The 19,536-nt window shown below is 53.3% G+C and overlaps 1 protein-coding gene across 1 annotated transcript; it reads left to right on the top strand.

Annotated features, from left to right (window-relative positions):
• The first annotated feature begins 662 nt into the window (after positions 1 to 662).
• Positions 663 to 19,520, top strand: SELENOO (selenoprotein O). Its single transcript, XM_060114061.1, has 9 exons — positions 663 to 1,242; positions 11,058 to 11,261; positions 12,235 to 12,415; positions 13,593 to 13,723; positions 14,121 to 14,401; positions 17,549 to 17,699; positions 18,507 to 18,692; positions 18,788 to 18,944; positions 19,038 to 19,520. Exons 1-9 carry the CDS (start codon positions 677 to 679, stop codon positions 19,221 to 19,223), a joined length of 2,043 nt encoding a protein of 680 aa, XP_059970044.1. The 5' UTR covers positions 663 to 676; the 3' UTR covers positions 19,224 to 19,520.
• The last annotated feature ends 16 nt before the right edge of the window (positions 19,521 to 19,536 follow it).

Genomic DNA, 19,536 nt, shown 5'->3' with positions numbered 1-19,536 from the left:
AAGGAAAAACACAGGAGGCAGGCAGGAGAGGTGGGCCTGGGATCCAGCCCGCGTGTGAGGAACCCTGCTTGGAGCAGGGAAAGAGCAGGAGCAAAGGCCCTGCACGAGGGAGTCGCCTGGCCCCAGGCTGGCAGGCTCTCGGCTTTGGCTTCACCCTGGGGCTCTTCCCGGCCCATAACTGTCCTTCGGCCAGATCTGGACAAAGGTCCTCTTTCCCTCCTACCCTGTGCACAGTGGGCAAAGGACAATCCAGGGCCAAACCTCAGCAAAGCGTGAGGCCGGGTCTGACCTTGGCTTCACCGCGGAGTTGGGAGGCACCCCGGAGGTCCCATAGGGACGTCACTCGTCACGGCCACCGGCCCGGAGCGCTCAGCCCGGACCGGCCGGTGCCTCCGGGGCGGACCTCCAGGGACCTGCCGTTGTGGCGCAGGGCAGTCATTCCGGACGGCCTAGTCTCCGCCGCGCGCTCCAGCCCTCAGCCGCAGCCCCGCGGACCGGGACGCGGACGGGCCGGGACCTCGCAGTCCCCGAGGCGAGACCTGGAGCAGAAGCAGATAGATGGCGTGACCAATCAGAGCCAGGCTATCGCGGGCGCGGCCCCCGGCAATTGGGCGGCGGAGCGCGGGGCGGGGCTTCCGGTCGGGGCAGAGGGGCTTCCGCCGCCGCGGCGCCTTGGATGGCCGTGTTCCGGGTAGCGCTGCCGTCCTCACTCGCGGCCGCCCGTGCCCGGCCGCCCCTCGGCTGCTGCCCGCCGCCCGCGCCCTGCTCCGCGTCGGCCGGCGCCATGGAGCCTGAGCCCCGCTGGCTGGCGGGGCTGCGCTTCGACAACCGCGCCCTGCGCTCGCTGCCGGTGGAGACGCCGCCGCCTGGCCCCGAGGGCGCCCCGTCCGCCCCGCGGACCGTGCCCGGCGCCTGCTTCAGCCGCGTGCGGCCCGCGCCCCTGCGGCAGCCGCGCGTCGTGGCGCTGTCGGAGCCCGCGCTGGCGCTGCTGGGCCTGGGCGCGCCGCCCGCTGACGCCGCCGCCCGCGAGGCGCGCGAGGCCGAGGCCGCGCTCTTTTTCAGCGGCAACGCGCTGCTGCCGGGCGCCGAGCCCGCCGCGCACTGCTATTGCGGCCACCAGTTCGGCCAGTTCGCCGGGCAGCTGGGCGACGGCGCCGCCATGTACCTGGGCGAGGTGTGCACGGCGGCCGGCGAGCGCTGGGAGCTTCAGCTCAAGGGCGCCGGCCCCACGCCCTTCTCCAGGTGTGTTTGCGCCCGTACCCTCGGAGCTCTCCTCCCCGGTGGGGCGGTTGTGGGGGAGATGAACTACGGAAAAGTGTGGCGTGGGGACGTAGAACGTGGTGGGTAGCAGCGCCCGAGCCAAAGGCCCTGAGGCCAGGACAGGAGGCGAGGGAGCAGGTTCTGTGGCTCCTGGCCGCCTCGGAGCGTCCCTGGTCCCTGCCCCCTCTGCCTGGAAGAGGGGGGAGGGGAGGGTCCTGCTGCCCCTCAGGTCAGGCTGAGCGTCTGATCACACAGCGCTGGCAGCTGCCCGTGCTCTGTTCTCATAAACTATCCGGAGAGTTTGGAGTCAGTTCTACGTGCAGCACGCTCACGTTTACCGCGTGCCCAGCCCTGCTGCCTGCTCGGCGCACTCGGCTTCCGGCTTCCTCTGAATGCTGATCGGGCAGTCAGCTTCCCTCCCACACACTTTAGCACTGCAGATGCTTACTGTGCAGCCGGTGCCCTGGACCGGGACAGATCCTCAGCCCAGTGGACCTTCTCCCAGGCCCGGGCTTCCAAGCACTTGGGGGCCAGCCATGTTCTGACCCCACAGTGAGGTGGGTAGTGTCAGATGCCCATCCAGGGGCTTATGGGCCAGTGTTGGGGTCCAGATGCCCACAGCCTGACCCAGCAGGGCGCCCTTCCCGCAGCTGTCATGCCTCCTGTACACACAGTGCTGATAGTCTCTTCTGCTCCTTTTCACTAAAAAAGTTCATATATTTAGGCCTTATTTGTTAAATGCTTATTGAATGGCTGAAAGAATCACACCTAACTTGGCGTTTTATGTTCCAAGAAATCCCGAGGGTGTGTCTCTGGTCTGGCCCCTCCCATGAGCTCTCCCCTCCCCTCTCTGCAGGGACTGAACCGGGCCCCCAACTCTAGCAGCGCCACCTCAGATCCTCAGGATAGCTGGTCCTTCCTCATCCCCCAGTCTTCAAACCTTGGTGTCTCTGAAATGTCCTGAGTGCGTCCTGGCACCCGCCCCACCCGCCTGGAACAACCTGCTCAGAGCTGTCTGCACTCGTGGCCGGCAGAAGCATTTCTGCTCCTTGGGGTCACGTGTAAATGTTTCTCGCCCTGGGGCTTGCACATTGTATGAGCATCTTTCAACTTCATGTGTTCATTTTAATCATTTGTTTTTGCCATTTATAAAAAACATTTTTGTGAGAGTAATCTGCTGTTGGAAGTTGCTTTTAATATTTGAAGACTTGAGCTGTAAGTCAGTGTTTCCAGACCTGAGGTCCTTTAAAAGAAAGAGGCTGTTTGACCCTTACCAGATGTGCACCCACCCACCACCCCCAGCATTTCCTGGGGTCCCCAGCCTCAACAAGGCTTGAGGCTAACATCTGAAGTGGTGTGAGTGGCTTAAGGCCAGCTGCTCGAGTCCCCTGGCATGGGTTTTGGGGGATGCGCAGGTGGCTTCTTGCTTCTGCCTCCCATGGGGGTTGGGATTTCAGGACGGCCTCTCCTGCCAGGTGCAGAAGAGCTTGTCCTCAGCTGGGTCCACCCCAGCAGTTTGGCTGGGAACAGACGTGGGCGCCCAGGAGAAGGGACCGTTGTCACATGTCCATGCGGCTCTCTGGGGGCAGGGCCACCCTGAGGCCCTGTACCCTTGCTGTGTAATCATTATTCAGTTCTGGTTTCTGCTTTGGGCACTTTGCCCTAGGCAAGGAGATAGGCAGCTTGTTTTCTGGATCATTTTTACCAGATCCACAATTAGCTTGGACTGTACTGGCTTCCTGCTAAACAGGCTGGGGGGAGGTGGGGGGCAGGTGTGGAGTGACATTTGAGGATGGATTACAGACTAGAAGAGGGTGAGTGGAGTGCAGCTGTGGACTGAGGGTCTCGTCAGCCAGAGGCAGGCACAGTCACCCTGCAGACAGCCCCGGGGTGACTGTCAGGCCAGGTTTCTAGAGGTGTCACTCACACCTGGAATGAGCCACACCCAGGCTCCCAGGTGAGGGCAAGGCAGGAGGCCTGCAGAGATCTCCACTGACTCCCGGCCTCCCTGGCCCCGCTCTCCAGGCCTAGGCCCCAGCACCCCAAACTCACGCTGGGCCCGGCTCTGGCCTCTTCCCGGCAGAGGATGTGGGCAGACGTGCACCCTGGGCACCTTCACTCAGCCTCGGTGTCCTTCTGCAGGTGAGACAGAAGTGAGCCCAGTGTCTTCCCGCCAGTTTTTGTTCTTTCCTAGAGAATTTTCCAAACTGTTTCAGGTGCCTTCCTGCCTGGGAGGGTGCTGGCACACTGCCATGCCCTGGGCCAGGCCAGGAAGCCAGGCCTGACCCTGAAGGGCAGAGACCCAAGCTCACTTTGCTGTTGTGTTTGTTTGCTGGGTGGGGGCTCTTGGAGGTCAAAGTGTCCAGCGCACTTCATCTTACAAGGAGGGGCTGAGGACATGGCTCATGCAGGCCAGCTGTTCTCGTGTGCTGCTACCACTTTCCTTCTTTAATTTTAAAAAATAATGAGTTTCCAGTCCAGCATGTAAGAAACCTTGGAAATCATCACTCCATTCTAACAAGTAAAAAGCTGAACAAACTGAAAAATCAACAAGTCTTCCTAGATCTGCAAGAAAAGTGAGGTCAGAGGGCAAATTGCTGCCCCACCCCCCAAATTGGAGAGACTGACAGGCAAATACAAAGAATTACGAGTTACCAGAGCGGGAGTCTGCACAGATCCTTGCCCTGTAATTGGTGAATTGCGGGAGGCTCAGTGTGTACGAGTCAGTTGAAAATTTCAGGGCCCAGTCATAAGCGAGCCCCGCCCTCTGCTGAGTTTTACCTCCTGGAGCTCTCCTGTCTCCTCACAGTGAATATTGGTGGAAAATCCCTTTGTGCTTCTGGCAGGAGGGGGGGAAAGGAGGTCTATGGAGTACACCAGAGCACTCTGTTCTGAACAAGGCTGCCCTTGGGGGAAGCTAATTAACCAGAGCCTGACCTGCTGGGGTGTTATCAGAGCCCAACAGACCTGGGGAAGGGAAACGCCCAGCTCCAGCGCCCTCTGGCGGAGAGGAGACTGAAAAGCACATATGGAAGCTCTCAGTCCAGAGGCACAGGGTCACTCAGAGTCTGAGGCCTCCACCTGACATCTATAACCCACCTCTACATCACTGAAGGCCTACTTACAGTAGTTCCTTTTACCCCATACATCACGCCTGGCTATCAAGAAAAAATTACAAAACATACTAAAAAGCAGAAAACACAGTTGGAAGAGACAGGGCCAGCATCATAACTAGCCTGAGACATGGCAGAGATGTTGGAATTATCAGACCAACACAATTCCAATTGTGTTGGAATTTAACACAATTATGATTAATATACTCAGGGCTCTAATGGATGAAGCAGGCAACATTCAAGAATAGATGGGCAGGACTTCCCTGGGGGTGCAGTGGTTAAGAATCCGCCTGCCAATGCAGGGGACACGGGTTCGAGCCCTGGTCTGGGAAGATCCCACATGCCGCAGAGCATCTAAGCTGGTGCGCCACAACTACTGAACCTGTGCTCTAGAGCCCGCAAGCCACAACTACTGAGCCTGCATGCCAAAACTACTGAGCCCGCGCGCCTAAAGCCCATGCTCTGCAACAAGGAAAGCCACTGCAATGAGAAGCCTGCGCACCACAACGAAGAGTAGCCCCCGCTTGCCCCAACTAGAGAAAGCCCGCGCACAGCAACGAAGACCCAATGCAGCCAAAAATAAATAAATAAATTTATTTATTTTAAAAATAAATAAAATGAGACTAGAGGAATTCCCTGGTGGTCCACTGGTTAAGACTCAGGCCTTCACTGACAAGGGTCTGGATTTGGTCCCTGGTCGGGGTACTGAGGTCCCTCAAGCCGCTCGGCATGGTCAAAAATAAATAAATAAAACCTTAAAAAAAAAAAAAGAACAGATGGGCAGGCAGAGCAACTAAGCCCGTGCGCCACAACTACTGAGCCCATGCTCTAGAGCCCGCAAGCCACAACTACTGAGCCCACGTGCCGCAACTAATGAAGCCCTCACGCCTAGAGCCTGTGCTCCACAACAAGAGAAACCACCGCAATGAGAAGCCCAGGCACCTCAACAAAGCCCACGCGAAGCAGCAAAGACCCAACACAGCCAAAAATTAAATAAATAAATAAACAAACAAATAAATAAATACAAAAAGAATAGATGGGCAGTGTAAGCAGAGAGATGGAAATTCTGAAAAAGACAAAAAGGAAATGCTAGAGGTTTCTAGCAAAAACACTAACAAAAATGAAGAATTCCTCTGATGGACATGTTGCTAGACTGGACACAGATGAGGAAAGAATCTCTGAACTTGAAGATAATCTCAGGAGAAACCTCCAAAGATAAAAAGCAAAAAAAAAATTTTTTAAATAAAGACTGAAAAAATCCAAACACCAAGAATTGTAGGACAAATGCAAAAGAAGTAACACGTGTAATAGGAATACCAGGAGAGAAAGAGAGAAAGAAACAGAAGAAATATTTGAAGAAATGACTGAGAATTTCCCCAAATTAATGTTAGACACCAAACAGATTCAAGAAGCTCAGAGCACACCAAGCGGGATGAATGCCTCCCCCACCCCCACCAAAAGACAAAAACAAAAAAACTACATCTAGGCTCACAATTTTCAAACTACAGAGAGGCAGAAATAAAGAAAAAAAAGTGAAAGAAGCTAGAGGAAGGAAACACTTCACCTACAGAGGCGCAAAGATAAGAATTACATCTGACTTCTCAGAAGCCAGGCAAGAGGAAAGTGGAGTGAAGTATCTAAAGTGATAAGGAAAAAAAAAACCCACCCACCTAGAATTCCGTACCCTGTGAAATTATCCTTCAAAAGTGAAGGAGAAATAAAGACTTCCTCAGACAAACAAAAATTGAGGGAAATTGTTAGCAGTTGACCTGTCTTGCCAGAAATGTTAAAAGATGTTCTTTATAGGGAATGAAAATGATGTAGGTCAGAAACTTGAATCCACATAAACAACGGAAGAGCATAAGAGAAAGAAGTGAAAGTACAATAAAAACCTTTACTTTTCCTCATCTTAATTGATATAACAGGTAATAGCTTGTTTAAAATAATAGTGATGATGCATTTATGTGTAAATGAAATTAATGACACCAGTCAAATAAGGGATGGGAGGGAGGGATTAGGATTATTTTGTTATTATAAGGTACTCATACTACCCATGGAGCAGGGTAGTGTTACCTGAAAGTAGACTTGGATTAGTTGTAAATGGTATATTACAAACTCTAGGGCAACCTTTTTTTAAAAAAAATTATTTATTTATTTATTTTCGGCTGCGTTGGGTTGTTGTTGCTGAGTGCAGGCTTTCTCTAGTTGTGGCGAGGGGGGGCTACTCCTCGTTGTGGTGCGCGGGCTTCAGTAGCTGTGGCACGCGGGCTCAATAGTTGTGGCTTGCGGGCTCTAGAGCGCAGGCTCAGTAGTTGTGGCACACAGGCTTAGTTCCTCCGCAGCATGTGGGATCATCCCAGACCAGGGCTCGAACCCGTGTCCCCTGCATTGGCAGGTGGATTCTTTACCACTGTGCCACCAGGGAAGTCCTAGGGCAACCATTTTTTAAAGAGTAAAACAAAACAAAACAAAAAAGTGTAACTGATACACCAGGCGAGAACTGATGAAAAAAGAGAAATTGGAATCACAAAATACTCAGTTAAAACCACAAAAGGCAGAAAAAGAGTGAAAGAGAAAACAAAGAGCAAGGCCAATAAATAAAAAAACAAGACCAAACTATATGTTGTCCATAAGAAATCCACTTTAAATATGAAGACACATGTAGATTAAAAGTAAATGGATGGGGGATTTCCCTGGTGGCCTAGTGGTTAGGATTTGGCACTTTCACTGCGGAGGCCCGGATTCAGTCCCTGGTTGGGGAACCATCCCGCATGCTGCCAAAATACAAAAAAAAAAAAAAAAAAAGAAAAGTAAATAGATGGAGGAAAGCATACCATGCTAACACTAGTTATCAGGAGTAGCCATATTAATTCAGGAAGAGTGGACTTCAGAGTAAGGAAAGTCATTAGGGATAAAGAGGGGCATGACAAAATGATGAAGGGGTCAAGAAGGCAAAACAGTCCTTACTTGTATATGTGCCAGATAGCAGCATCAGAGTACCATGAGGCAGAAACTGACAGAACTTCCGAGGGGCACAGATGAATCCACTGTCATTGTTGGAGACTCAACACCCCTCTATCAGAAATGGACAGAGCCAGCAGGCAGAAAATTGGTAAGGCCATCTTTGAACTCAGTTAACACCATCAATCAACTGGATGTAAAGAACATCTATACCCTACTTCATCTAACAACAATGGGATACATATTCTTCTCAGGCCCACATGGAACATTTATCCAGAGAGACCACATTCTAGGCCATAAAACACACCTTAACAAATTTTTTAAAATAAAAATCATTCAGTGTCTGTTCTCAGGCCACAATGGAATCAAACTAGAAATCAATAACAGATAACTGAAAATCCCAAAATACTTGGAGATTATGCAACATACTTCTAAATAACACATGGTCAAAGACAAAATCTCGAGAAAATTTTAAGTATTTTGAACTAAATGAAAACACCAAATGTATGGGGTACGGTGAAAGCAGTGCTTTGAGGGAAGTTTATAGCAGTGAGTGCATATGTTAGTAAAGAAGAAAGATCTAAAACCAATCATTTAAGCTTCCACATTAGGGAACTACAAAAAGCAGAGCAAATCAAATCCAAAGTAAGCAAAAGAAAAGAAATAATAAGAATTAGAGCAGAAGTCAATGAAATTGAAATAGGAAATCAGCGAAACAAAAAGCTTGTTCTTTGAAAAGATCAATAAAATCAATAAACCTCTAGCCAGGCTAACTAACAAAGAAAGTGAGGACACAATTACTAATACCAGAAATTAAAGAGGGGAAATCATGCAGATCATATGGACATTAAAAGGACAGTAAAATTACTCTGAACGATTCTGTGCTCACAAATTTGATAACCTAGGTGAAATGGACCAATTCCTTGAAAGACACAATTTGCCAAATCTCACAAGAAAAAAATAAGACAATCTGAATAGGCCTATGTATATTAAAGAAACTGAGTCAACAATTAATAACCTTCCAAAACAGAAAGCACCAGGCCCAGATGGACTCACCAGTGAATTCTACCAAACATTTAAGGATGAAATTATTCCACTCTTTTTCAGAGAATGGAAGCAGAGGAAATACTTCCTAACTCATTCTATGAGGCCAGCATTACCCTAATACCAAATCCAGACAAAGACAATACAAGAAAAGAAAACTACACACCAAAACCCCTCATGAACATAGATAAAGACATCTTCAACAAAATATTAGCAAATCAAATCCAACAATGTTTGAAGAGAATTATACATCACCACTAAATGGGATTTATTCCAGGTATGCAAGTCTGGTTCAGTATTCAAAAATTAATTAATGTGATCCATCAGATCAACAGGCTAAAGAAGAAAACTCGCATCATCACATCAATTGAAGCAGAAAAGGCATTTGACAAAACCCAAGACCTATTCATGATAAAAACTCAGTAAATTAGCAATAGAGAGGAACTTCCTCAACTTGATAGAGTATCTACAGAAAACCTATAGCTAAATCTGCTTAATCATGAGAACCTCAAAGCTTTCCCACTAAGATTAGAAACAAGACAAAGATGTTCCCTCTTTCCATTGCTTTTCAACATCCCTGGAGGTCCTAGCTAATGTAACAAGACAAGAGAAGAAAATCGAAGGCATACAGATTGAGATGGAAGAAATAAAAATTGTCTTTGCAGATGAACATCTATGTAGAAAATCTCAAAGAACTGACCAAAAAAATGAGCTCATAAGCAGTTATAGCAAGGTTGCAGGATACAGAGTTACTACCTAGGTCAATCACTTTAGTATATCCCAGCAGTGAACAAGTGGAATTTGAAACTAAAAACAATACTGTTTACATTAGCAATCCTAAAAATTAGATTCACACCTAAGTGTGAGTTCACACTTAGGTGTGAATCTAACAAAATATAAGACTTCTACTAGGAACACTACAAAACTGATAAAAGATATCAAAGAAGAACTAAATCAATGTAAAGATATTCCACGTTCATGGATAGGAAGACTCAATATTGTCAACAATAAGAAAACAAATTGATTTTAAAATGGGGCAAAGACCTTGTTAGATACCTCCCCAAAGAAGATACAGAGATGACATATAAGCACTTTAAAAGACGTTTCACATCATGTGTCATCAGGAAAATGCAAATTAACAAGGAGACGCCATTACACACCTGGGAGGATGGCCAAATTCCCGAACACTGACAACACAAAATGCTGACGAGGATGTAGAGCAACGGGAGCTCCCATTCACGGCTGCTGGGCATGCAGGACGGTGCAGCCACTTGGGAAGACAGTGTGGTGGCTTCTTACCAAACTAAATACACTCTCACCGTATGATCCAAGGATCATGCTCCTCAGCATTTACCCAAAGCAGTTGAAAACACGTCCACACGAAAACCCTGTATATGGATGTTCACAGCAACTTTATTCATAATTGCCAAAACTTGGAAGCTGCCAAGATGTCCTTCAAGGTGAATAGATAAACAAACCGTGGCCCGTCCAGACAATGGGATATTATTCAGCAAAAGAATAGAAAGAAAAAAAAAAGAAAAGCCATCAAGCCATGAAAAGTCATGGAAGAAACTTAGATGCGTATCAGTAAGTGAAGGAAGTGAATCTGAAAGGTCACACAGTATGATTCCAACTCTATGACATTCTGGAAAAGGGAAAACTGTGGAGACAGTAAAAGACCAGGGGTTGGGAGGGGAGAGATGACCAGGTAGAGCACAGAGGGTTTTTCGGGCCGTGAAACTGTTCTGTATGACACTGTAATGGTGGATCTCTGTCAAACCCACAGAATGGACAACACTGAAAGTAAACCCTGATGTAAACAGTGGACTCTGGGTGATGATGATGTGTCGGCATAGCTTCATCGAGTGTGACAAATGTCCCTCCCCTTGGTGGGGATGTTGATACTGGGGGAGGCTGTGTGTGTGTGGTGGCAGGGTATATGAGAAATCTCTCTGGCTTTTGATCAGTTTTGCTGTGAACCTAAAACTGCCTAGGAAAATAAAGTCTATTTAAAATAATAGTAATAATGAAGGTTTAGCCTAAGAAGAAAACATCCACATCATTCAGAGCTGCCTGAGGGAGACTGGGGTCCCCCCCCGCCCCGCCACTGCAAATGATGCTCTGTGTCTGTGCTGTTGTAAAAGGACTTTCACAAAGTAAATTCATAAAAACAGAATTGTGGATTTTCGAGCGTGTGTGTGACCCTGGGAGTAGCCTTCCCTGACCTCTGTGTGGACCTGGCCTCCTGCTGCAGGCCAGGCACCCTGTGCTGCGGTTCCAGACCTGGAGGAGGTTAGGGGCTTAGCACCTGGGATCATCCAAAACAGACTCTTTTTACAGTGATGTCGGAGCTGCTCGTGGGTTGTTCTTATTTATTTTTATTTTTATTTTTTTGTGGTACGCGGGCCTCTCACTGTTGTGGCCTCTCCTGTTGCGGAGCACAGGCTCCGGACGCACAGGCCCAGCGGCCGTGGCTCACGGCATGTGGGATCTTCCTGGACCGGGGCACGAACCCATGTCCCCTGCATCGGCAGGCGGACTCTCAACCACTGCGCCACAAGGGAAGCCCATGGGTTGTTTTTAAAAAGCCATTAGGAGGCTTTCTTCCAGTCCCTTCCCTCTGTGACCACACCTTGGTGTTGAGTGGAGCCCGGCAGTGACCTCTGTGCTTGACCTCAGACAGGCCGATGGTCGCAAGGTGCTGCGCTCGAGCATCCGCGAGTTCCTGTGCAGTGAGGCCATGTTCCACCTGGGCATCCCCACCACGCGGGCTGGCGCCTGCGTCACATCCCAGTCCACTGTCGAGCGGGATGTGTTCTACGACGGCAACCCCAGGCCCGAGCAGTGCGCGGTCGTGCTGCGCGTGGCCCCCACGTTCCTCAGGTAACGCCCGTCCTCGTGTTCCTGTGTCGCCCCGGTGGCCAGAGTGCAGCTGCCCGGCCAGGGTGCAGGGCCTGGGGCGGCCAGAGGTGGTCGCCCCAGTGCAGGCTCTGGGGCGGCATGTCCAGAGCTGTGGACCTGGAGTTTATGACCAGGAGCTACGTAAGATGCACCAAGAAAACGGCCTCACTGTGCTGCTGGACGAGCGGCCGTGACGCCCGGTGTGCCTGCTTCCTCTGGCCCCTGTCCACTGACTGGAGGCCTCCTGGCTGCTGTCTCCAGCGGGGCCTGTTAGTTCTCGACGTCACAACGCTGTCTGGCGTTGGGTGCTCGGTACCGACCACCTGAACCCAGAGTCGCCAGGAGGTGGCTGTGGCGGTCTGGCAGCGTCAGGTGACCCGGGCTGACCCTGTGCGTCAGCTGTCACCAGCTTTCCCTTTGTCCTCCGGGGGAGGAAGTGTCGGGGCAGGCGTTGGCCTCATCCTGGGAGACCCGGGGCCTCTGGGCACAGCTGCACTAGTGGCGTTTGGACCAGGTCGTCTTTGCTGTGAGCTGATCTGTGTCTCGTAGGGTGTTCAGGCAGCGTTCCTGGCTTCCACCCACGAGCTGCTGGTAGTAACCCCATCGTGACGCCCAAAAATGCCTCTGGACGTTACCTTGCCCCCTGGAGGGTATAACTGCCCCACCGCTGAGCCTGTGGGTCACCCCACTACAGGACGCCGGTGATAGGCGCATCCCTCGGTGCGGGAGGCCGGACACAGAACCCCTCTTGTCCCTGCAGGGCGGCCGTGGCAGTGCCGGCCCCATGCACCCCGGGAAGTGCCCTGTGTCTGCCTGAATCACTGAACGACCAGCTACGTTTGGTGGTTTGTCCCCCCCGCCCCGCCACGAGGGCTAGCAGCACCCTCCCTCCTTCCTTACTCGTGAGGGGGAGGTGTCACGTTTAACCTGTTGTCCATGCGGGTCTTCCCTCCAGGTTCGGATCCTTTGAGATCTTCAAGTCCTCGGATGAGCACACGGGGCGCGCAGGCCCCAGCGTGGGGAGGAGCGACATCCGAGTGCAGATGCTGGACTACGTCATCAGCACTTTCTACCCCGAGATCCAGGCCACCCACGCCAGTGACAGCGTGCAGAGGCACGCTGCCTTCTTCCGGGAGGTTGGTGGGAGCCGCCCCACCGTGGGCAGACACTGGGTGCCCGGCCCTCTTGAGTCACCACGCCCTGGCTTAGCCCAGAGGCAACTTCTCAGATACGGTTGAGGGTCGGGGTCCTGGGACAGACCCCCGGGTCACTATTTGAGTGGCATCGAGGGGCCACGTGGAGAGCTTGGGAGGGAATCAGGGCTGGTGGGTGCTGGGCCTCCCGCGTGGGGCCTGTGTTCACGGTGGCCCCAAACACACACCCCTTGGCCTCTCCATTTCCCCCGGAACTCTTGGGCGTTGCCCCACACGACAGTCACAGTTGTGGGAGCTGGTGCAGCCTCAGCCAGGGAAACAGGCAGCAGGGCGAGGGGTCTGCCTGAGGGCCGGAGGCCCGCGGCCAGCGCCCCGCACCAGAAGTGGGCACTGTCCTGCACCTGTCACTCCCCGGACCCCACTTCAGCCACACTGTTGCTTCTCGTCTGTCACGTGGGTGATGCCAGGGGAGTCTTGGGGCTCAGCTCACACCCGAAGTGGGTGGTCCAGGCTCCCCCCTCTGAACCTGGGTCTCTTGGTCAGCGAAGAGAGGGTGGTGCCACCCAACTCCAGGAGTGTCTGCAGCCTCAGGAGGCGTGGTGCGTGCAGACCAGTCTGTGGGCCACCGGGGGCCCTCAGCTGCAGCCCTGCATCTTGCAGGGCCCCTGCTCCCTGGCCGGGGGGCAGGGGGTGGCAGGTCTGGCAGCCAGACCCTGGGCAGGGCAGCTGGGCTGTTTGCGCCCCGCTCCCTGCAGCCCAGGGTGAGGCGGGGCCCTGGGCACAGTGTCTGGACCTGGGCAGTTTTCGCCTGAGAATGTGGTAACTTCCTTGTTTCCACGTGGTCATCCTACAGGGCCTGAGTCATGGGAATGTCCAGGTTCCCTGATTTTTCTGGTTTGGATAAAAGCCAAAAAACAGTGAGTAGATGAAAGAGGTAGATGACGTATGTGAGGATCAGAGTCACTCATATCAACTCATCCAAAATACTTTTTCCTTCTTAACCATCCTTGGATGTTCTCCCCACAGCTGAGCGTCAGCTGACAGGACAGGACACTGGGTCGGGCCCCTTGGGAGTCACTGCAGAGCAAGACCGGCTCAGCAGGCACAGCTGGTTTGTGGGGGGGGGGCAGCCAGCGGCTGTCCTGTGGCGCTGTTGCAGGTGACACGACGCACGGCCCAGCTGGTGGCTGAGTGGCAGTGCGTGGGCTTCTGCCACGGCGTGCTCAACACGGACAACATGAGCATCGTGGGGCTCACCATCGACTACGGGCCCTTCGGCTTCCTGGACAGGTGGGCATCCCGCCGCCTGCTGGGGGACCCTGGCCGGGAGGCATATGACAGCGCAGGCATCTCAAGGCAACGGGAAGGACCTGCAGGCCTGTGTGGCTGCTCTTGTCAATGTTTTGTTCGGTGTTTAATTCTCAGCAAGGCCTGGTCAGCCAGCTGTCCCCAGAGCAGGAATCCCTGGAGGGTTCTGAGCACAGAAGCACTTTAAACAGCATCTTCTCGGCTCCCAGATGGAGAGTGGGCTGGAGGGGCGGGCGCGGGGGCCGCGCTGCACTGTGGCCCCCCTGCTCTAGAGGCTGCAGGGCCCCGTGGGACAGGCAGGGGAGCGGCAGCCACCCAGGGCCTGCACTGTCGCTCGGCAGGTCCCCTCAGGCAGCTCCCGGCTCTCCCCACGCGGCAGGTATGACCCCGACCACGTGTGCAACGCCTCCGACACCGCCGGGCGCTACTCGTACAGCAGGCAGCCCGAGGTGTGCAAGTGGAACCTGCAGAAGCTGGCGGAGGCCCTGGACCCCGCGCTGCCCCTCGCGCTGGCCGAGGCCATCCTGGCAGAGGAGTTCGACACCGAGTTCCGTAGGCACTACTTGCAGAAGATGCGCCAGAAGCTGGGCCTCGTGCGGGCTGAGCGGGAGGAGGACAGCGCCCTGGTGGCCGGGCTTCTGGAGACCATGCGCCTGACCGGTGAGCGTGGGTAGGGTGCGCGCGCGTGCCACGTCATGGTGAAACAGAACATGAAACCGACCTTTAATGTTTCGGTGGCTTTAAGCACATTTACCTAGTCTTGCAACCATCACGGCCAGCGACTCCAGAACTTTCTCGTCTTCCCAGACGGACATCTGCACCCGTGAAGCACTAGCTCCTGGGCCCCTCCCCCCACCCCCGGTAACCTCACGCTTGCTTTCTAAGAGCTCGCCTCCTCCAGGGACCTCAGGCAAGGGGATCATGTGGCTCTTCTCCCCGTGTATTTAGCTCACCCCACTCAGCACGACGTCCTCCACAGTGGTCATCCCTGTTGTGCGTGTCAGGACTTTAAGGCCGCATAGTCTGTGCGGATGGCCTGCCTTTTGCTTGTCCCTTGGCTGTTGGACACTTGGGCTGTTCCACCCTGTGGCCGCCATGCATAACAACGCTGCTGTGAACACAGACGTGCCGTGTCTTTGCGTTCCTGTTTCCCATCCTCTCCGGGGTGCCGCTGTGGGGTTTGCCTGTGACTTCCTGGCTGCTCCGGCTAGGACGCCTGGTGCTGCTCAGCAGAAGTGGCCGACCAGGCGTCACTTACTGTTCCTGCTCTTGGGGAAAAGCTCTTGTCTTTCACACGAGTGTGATGTGAGCCGTTGGCCTGTGCACATGTGGCTTTTCTCTAGTAGAGGATGTTTCCTTCTGTCCCTCATTGGGTGTTTTCACACTGGGCCTCAGTTGAGGTGATCGCCAGGTTTTACTTCTTCATCTGTGTCCTGTGTTAGTTTAAACTGCCCCTCACGGTCTGGAAGCTGGGGGTCGAGGATCAGGGTGCCGCCTTCTGGCTGTCCTCACACGGCAGAGTAGGGAGCAGGGGCACGAAGCACCCTGTGAGGGCTCCACCCTCGTGACCTACCTCCCAGAGGCCCCCGCTCCAAATACTATCACCCTGCAGAGCTGGGTTTCCATGTATGAATTCAGGCAGGGGACACACACACCCCTTGCGTTCTGGGGATAAACCCTACTTGCTCCTTCTGATGTTTTGCTGAGGTTTCTTTTACATCTGTATTTACAAGGGATACTGGTCTGTGGTTTTCTTTTCTTGTGGTATCTTTGTTTGGCTTTGGTATCGAGGCAGTGCTGATCTCATGAATGAGTTAGGAAGTGTTCCCTCCTATTTTTCAGAAGAGTCTGAGAAGGACTGGTGTTAATTCTTCTTTAAATGTTTGGTAGAATTCACCAGTGAAGCTGTCTGGTCCTAACATTTCCGGTGTTAGGAAGTTTCCAGTCTCCTTACTTGCTATGGGACTATTTAGATTTTCTATTTCTTCTTGAGTCAGGTCTGGTAATTTATGTGTTTCTGGGAATTTGTCTATGTCATCTATGTTATCTAAATTGTTATTCATAATGTTTTCTTAGTCTTTCATTTCTGTACAGTGTGCAGTGACGTCCCCACTTTGATTTCCTTTAGTTACCTGTGTCCTTTTTTCTTAGTGTAGCTAAAATTTTGTCAGTTTTACTGATCTTTTCAAAGAACCAACTTTGGTTTCAGTGATTTTCTACTTCTTTAGATGTAAGATTATTGATTTGAAATCTTTTTTTACTGAGAAGTAACTGGCATATAGCATTATATAAGTCTCAGGTGTGCGACATGATGATCTGCTGTATGTATATAACGTGAAATGATCACACAGTTACAAATTTATTTTTTTCTGGTGATAAGAGAGAGCTGCTCTTTTAGTGCAGGCTTTTACAGCTATAAACTTCCCTCTGAGCACTGCTGCTTTTGGTTCATACCTCTAAGTATTTTCTAATTTCCCTTGTGATTTCTTTTTAGACCCAGTAGTTGATTTTCACATTACTTGTGAATTTTCCAGTTGTCCTTCCATTTGTGACTTCATGCCATCGTGGTTGCAGAAGACACCGGTCTTTTCAGCGTATTAAGACTGGTTTTATGGCCCGACACATGGTCTGTCCTGGAGAAGGTGCATCTGAGAGCTTGGGTGGAGTGTTGTGTCTGTTGTTTACATTGTTTCCTTGTTGACCTTCTGTCCACGTGTTGGGTGCTGACGTCCCAACTCTTACAGAACTGCTCAAGTCCACCCTTCAGGTTTTTTTGTTTTTAAATTGGAGTGTAGTTGATTTGAAATGTTGTGTTCGCCCTTCAGTTTTATGAGTCTTTGCTTTGTGTGTTGGGGGCTCTTGTTTGGTGCATGTTTATAATTGTTACATCTTCTTGCTGAACTGACTCGTCAATATATAATGCTCCTCTTCGTCAAGTTCTTACATAAAGTCTATTTTCCTGATGTCAGCATAGCCATCCCAGCTCTCTTTAGGTTACTGTCAGTATGCAAATCATGGGATATTTTTCCCATCCTTTCGCTTTTGACTTATGAGTCTACAGCGAGTTATCGTACTGTAGTTGGATCATGTTTTTTTATCCATTCTGCCAGTCTCTGCTCTTTGGAGACTTTAACCCATTTACTTTTTTTTTTTTTTTTGGCTTGTGGGGTCTTAGTTCCCCAACCAGGGATTGAACCCGTGCCCTCAGCAGTGAAGGCACAGAGTCCTAACCACTGGATCAGGGAATTCCCTAATTCATTTACTTTTAAAGTAATTACTGATAAGGGAGGACTTATGCTGTTTTGCTCTTTGTTTTCTGTCTTACACCATTTTTGTCCTTTATTCTCTGTTACTGCTCTCGTGCTTAGGTGATCTTTTGCAGTATACCGTTCTGGTTTCCTTCTCATTTTCCCTTGTGTCTGTTTTTTGGATGTTTCCTTGGGGGTTTTGGTGACAGTGTTTTAGCAAGTCAGGCTGAGGCCCTCACAGTGTCTGTCGTGTGTCATGTCCTGTGCCATCTCGACCCTGCAGCTCCTGAAGCAGGCAGTGCTAACTGCCATGACAGTGATGAGGGCCAAGGCCTGGCCTCGGTGCCTTCACTGTATTTTACAGACGAAGAAACCAGGCTTGGAGGCCTTGAGAGACTGAGTGACTCGTCAGGTTCAGGGTCGGGGCTGAGCTGGGAGGACTGAGGGGAGGGCTCAGGAGTCCCCAGCCTGACGCTGAGCAGGGCACCACACACATGTTGGATGAACACGTACGGTCCTCTGGTGATGGGACGGTACCCTGAGCAGCTGCGTGTTCCAGGTGCTGACTTCACAAACTCCTTCTACCTGCTGAGCTCCTTCCCAGCCAGGCCGGAGTCTCCGGACCTGGACGAGTTCCTGGCCGCGCTGACTGCACAGTGTGCCTCCCTGGAGGAGCTAAGGCTCGCCTTCCGACCCCAGATGGATCCCCGGTGAGTACTTGGGTCTTGCTTCCCTAGCATTTGTTTCCAGAAAGGGAGGAACATTTAGAACGAAGCCTTTGGGAGGACGCTGGAGACGGAGTGCCCAGGCGGCTGCTCCACTCCCAGGAGTGGGAGGGTCAGACCCTGGCTTTGTGGCACTGAGGCCCACTGGTCAGAGGAAAGGATGGAGATGCTGACACTGGAATGGGGAGGCCAGGCGGCACAGGCTGGAGCACGGTGGTCTCTGCTCTGGGGAGGCTCCCCAGGAAGAGCCTGGGTGTGGGCCCACAGTCTCCAGCCAGACCGGGCTTTCTGCACCATCGTGTCATGTCCTGAAGGTGCAGCTCAAAAGCCATCACCAACGTGTCCTGTCCCGTGCCAGACAGGAATCTAGTGCAGCAGTGTGGGGAGGGGCTGAAGCTGGCAGGACCTGCTGAGCATGGAGCCAGGGTAACTGGGGAAGGGGGTGTCAGGGGCTGCCCTGCCCCCAGGTGCCCCCAGAGGTGGAGAAGCGTCCAGCCCTGTGATCACTGTGGGAGGAGCTGACAGCAGTGGATCTCTCCCAGAGGGACTGGGTCCTGGGTCGGGTGTCGGTGGGTGGCTGCCAGCAGGGAGCCGGGGCCGGCCTGGGTCAGCCTGTGGCGTCCATGTGCCCTGTCAACGTGCGGGGGCTGTGGTAAAACAAGGGCCGACGGCTGGTAGCAGTCCCATGTCGGCTGCGTCCGTCAGACCCGGGCTCCCCCCTGGTGGGGCTGGGGACAGGGCAGCGGTGGGGACGACGTGGCCTGGGGCCCCTCACGCGCCCGCTCCACGCAGGCAGCTGTCCATGATGCTCATGCTGGCGCAGTCGAACCCACAGCTTCTGGCGCTCATCGGCACGCGGGCAAGCCTGGCGCGGGAGCTGGAGCGCGTGGAGCAGCAGTCACGGCTGGAGCAGCTGAGCCCAGCTGAGCTGCACAGCAAGAACAGGAGCCACTGGGCCGAGTGGCTCCTGGAGTACAGGTGGGCCCCTGCCCCCCACCCCCCACACCCCGCGGGGACCCCGGGGCCGCGGGGTGGGGCTGCTCTGCTGATGCCCGGCTCGGGTGTGACTCCAGAGCCCGGCTGGAGAAGGATCAGGAGGCCGCCGACGACACCGCTGCCTGGCAGGCCGAGCACGTGCGCGTCATGCACGCGAACAACCCCAAGTACGTCCTGAGGAACTACATCGCGCAGGGCGCCATCGAGGCTGCCGAGAGCGGCGACTTCTCAGAGGCAAGCGGCCCGCCCGGCCCTCCCCTCCTGGTCCCCTCCCGCTGCCGGGGAGGCCGGGCCCCGACAAACACTGCACCCCCTGCTCTCCTCCAGGTGCGGCGGGTGCTGAAGCTGCTGGAGACCCCTTACTGCAGGGAGGGGGATGCCGCTGAGGCCCGCGAGGCCGCCGAGCCCGAGGAGGACAGTGGGGAGGCCGGCGGGGCAGCCAGCCGGCGGCACTCGTACAGCAGCAAGCCCCCGCTCTGGGCGGTGGAGCTGTGTGTGACGTGATCATCGTAACCGCCTTGGAGGCCTCCACACAGGAGCCCCGAGGCCCGAGCCCTCGAGTCCACGAGGTGGCGCCCGCCCCACCCGCCTCTCCATGACGGCAGAGATGCCCAGTCAGGACCCGACCCGTCTCTGTCCGATGCCGACTCGGCAGCACTGCCCAGCCCCCAGGCTCTGCTCCCGGCGACAGGCTGCTTTGCGCCAGGACAGCTCAGCTCAGCAGAGGGGACCGGCGGACGCACGGCCCCTGCCCACCTTGCCAGCCTGGCGGGGGACGCAGCCCCTAAATAAACTGGCAGCTCCCTCGGTCGCCTCCGTGTGTTCG

The sequence above is a fragment of the Mesoplodon densirostris genome, chromosome 11 (assembly GCF_025265405.1).
Source record: "Mesoplodon densirostris isolate mMesDen1 chromosome 11, mMesDen1 primary haplotype, whole genome shotgun sequence".
Lineage (NCBI taxonomy): Eukaryota > Metazoa > Chordata > Mammalia > Artiodactyla > Ziphiidae > Mesoplodon > Mesoplodon densirostris.
Note: the sequence above shows the minus strand (reverse complement) of the source record. Positions and strands in the feature narration are given on the sequence as shown.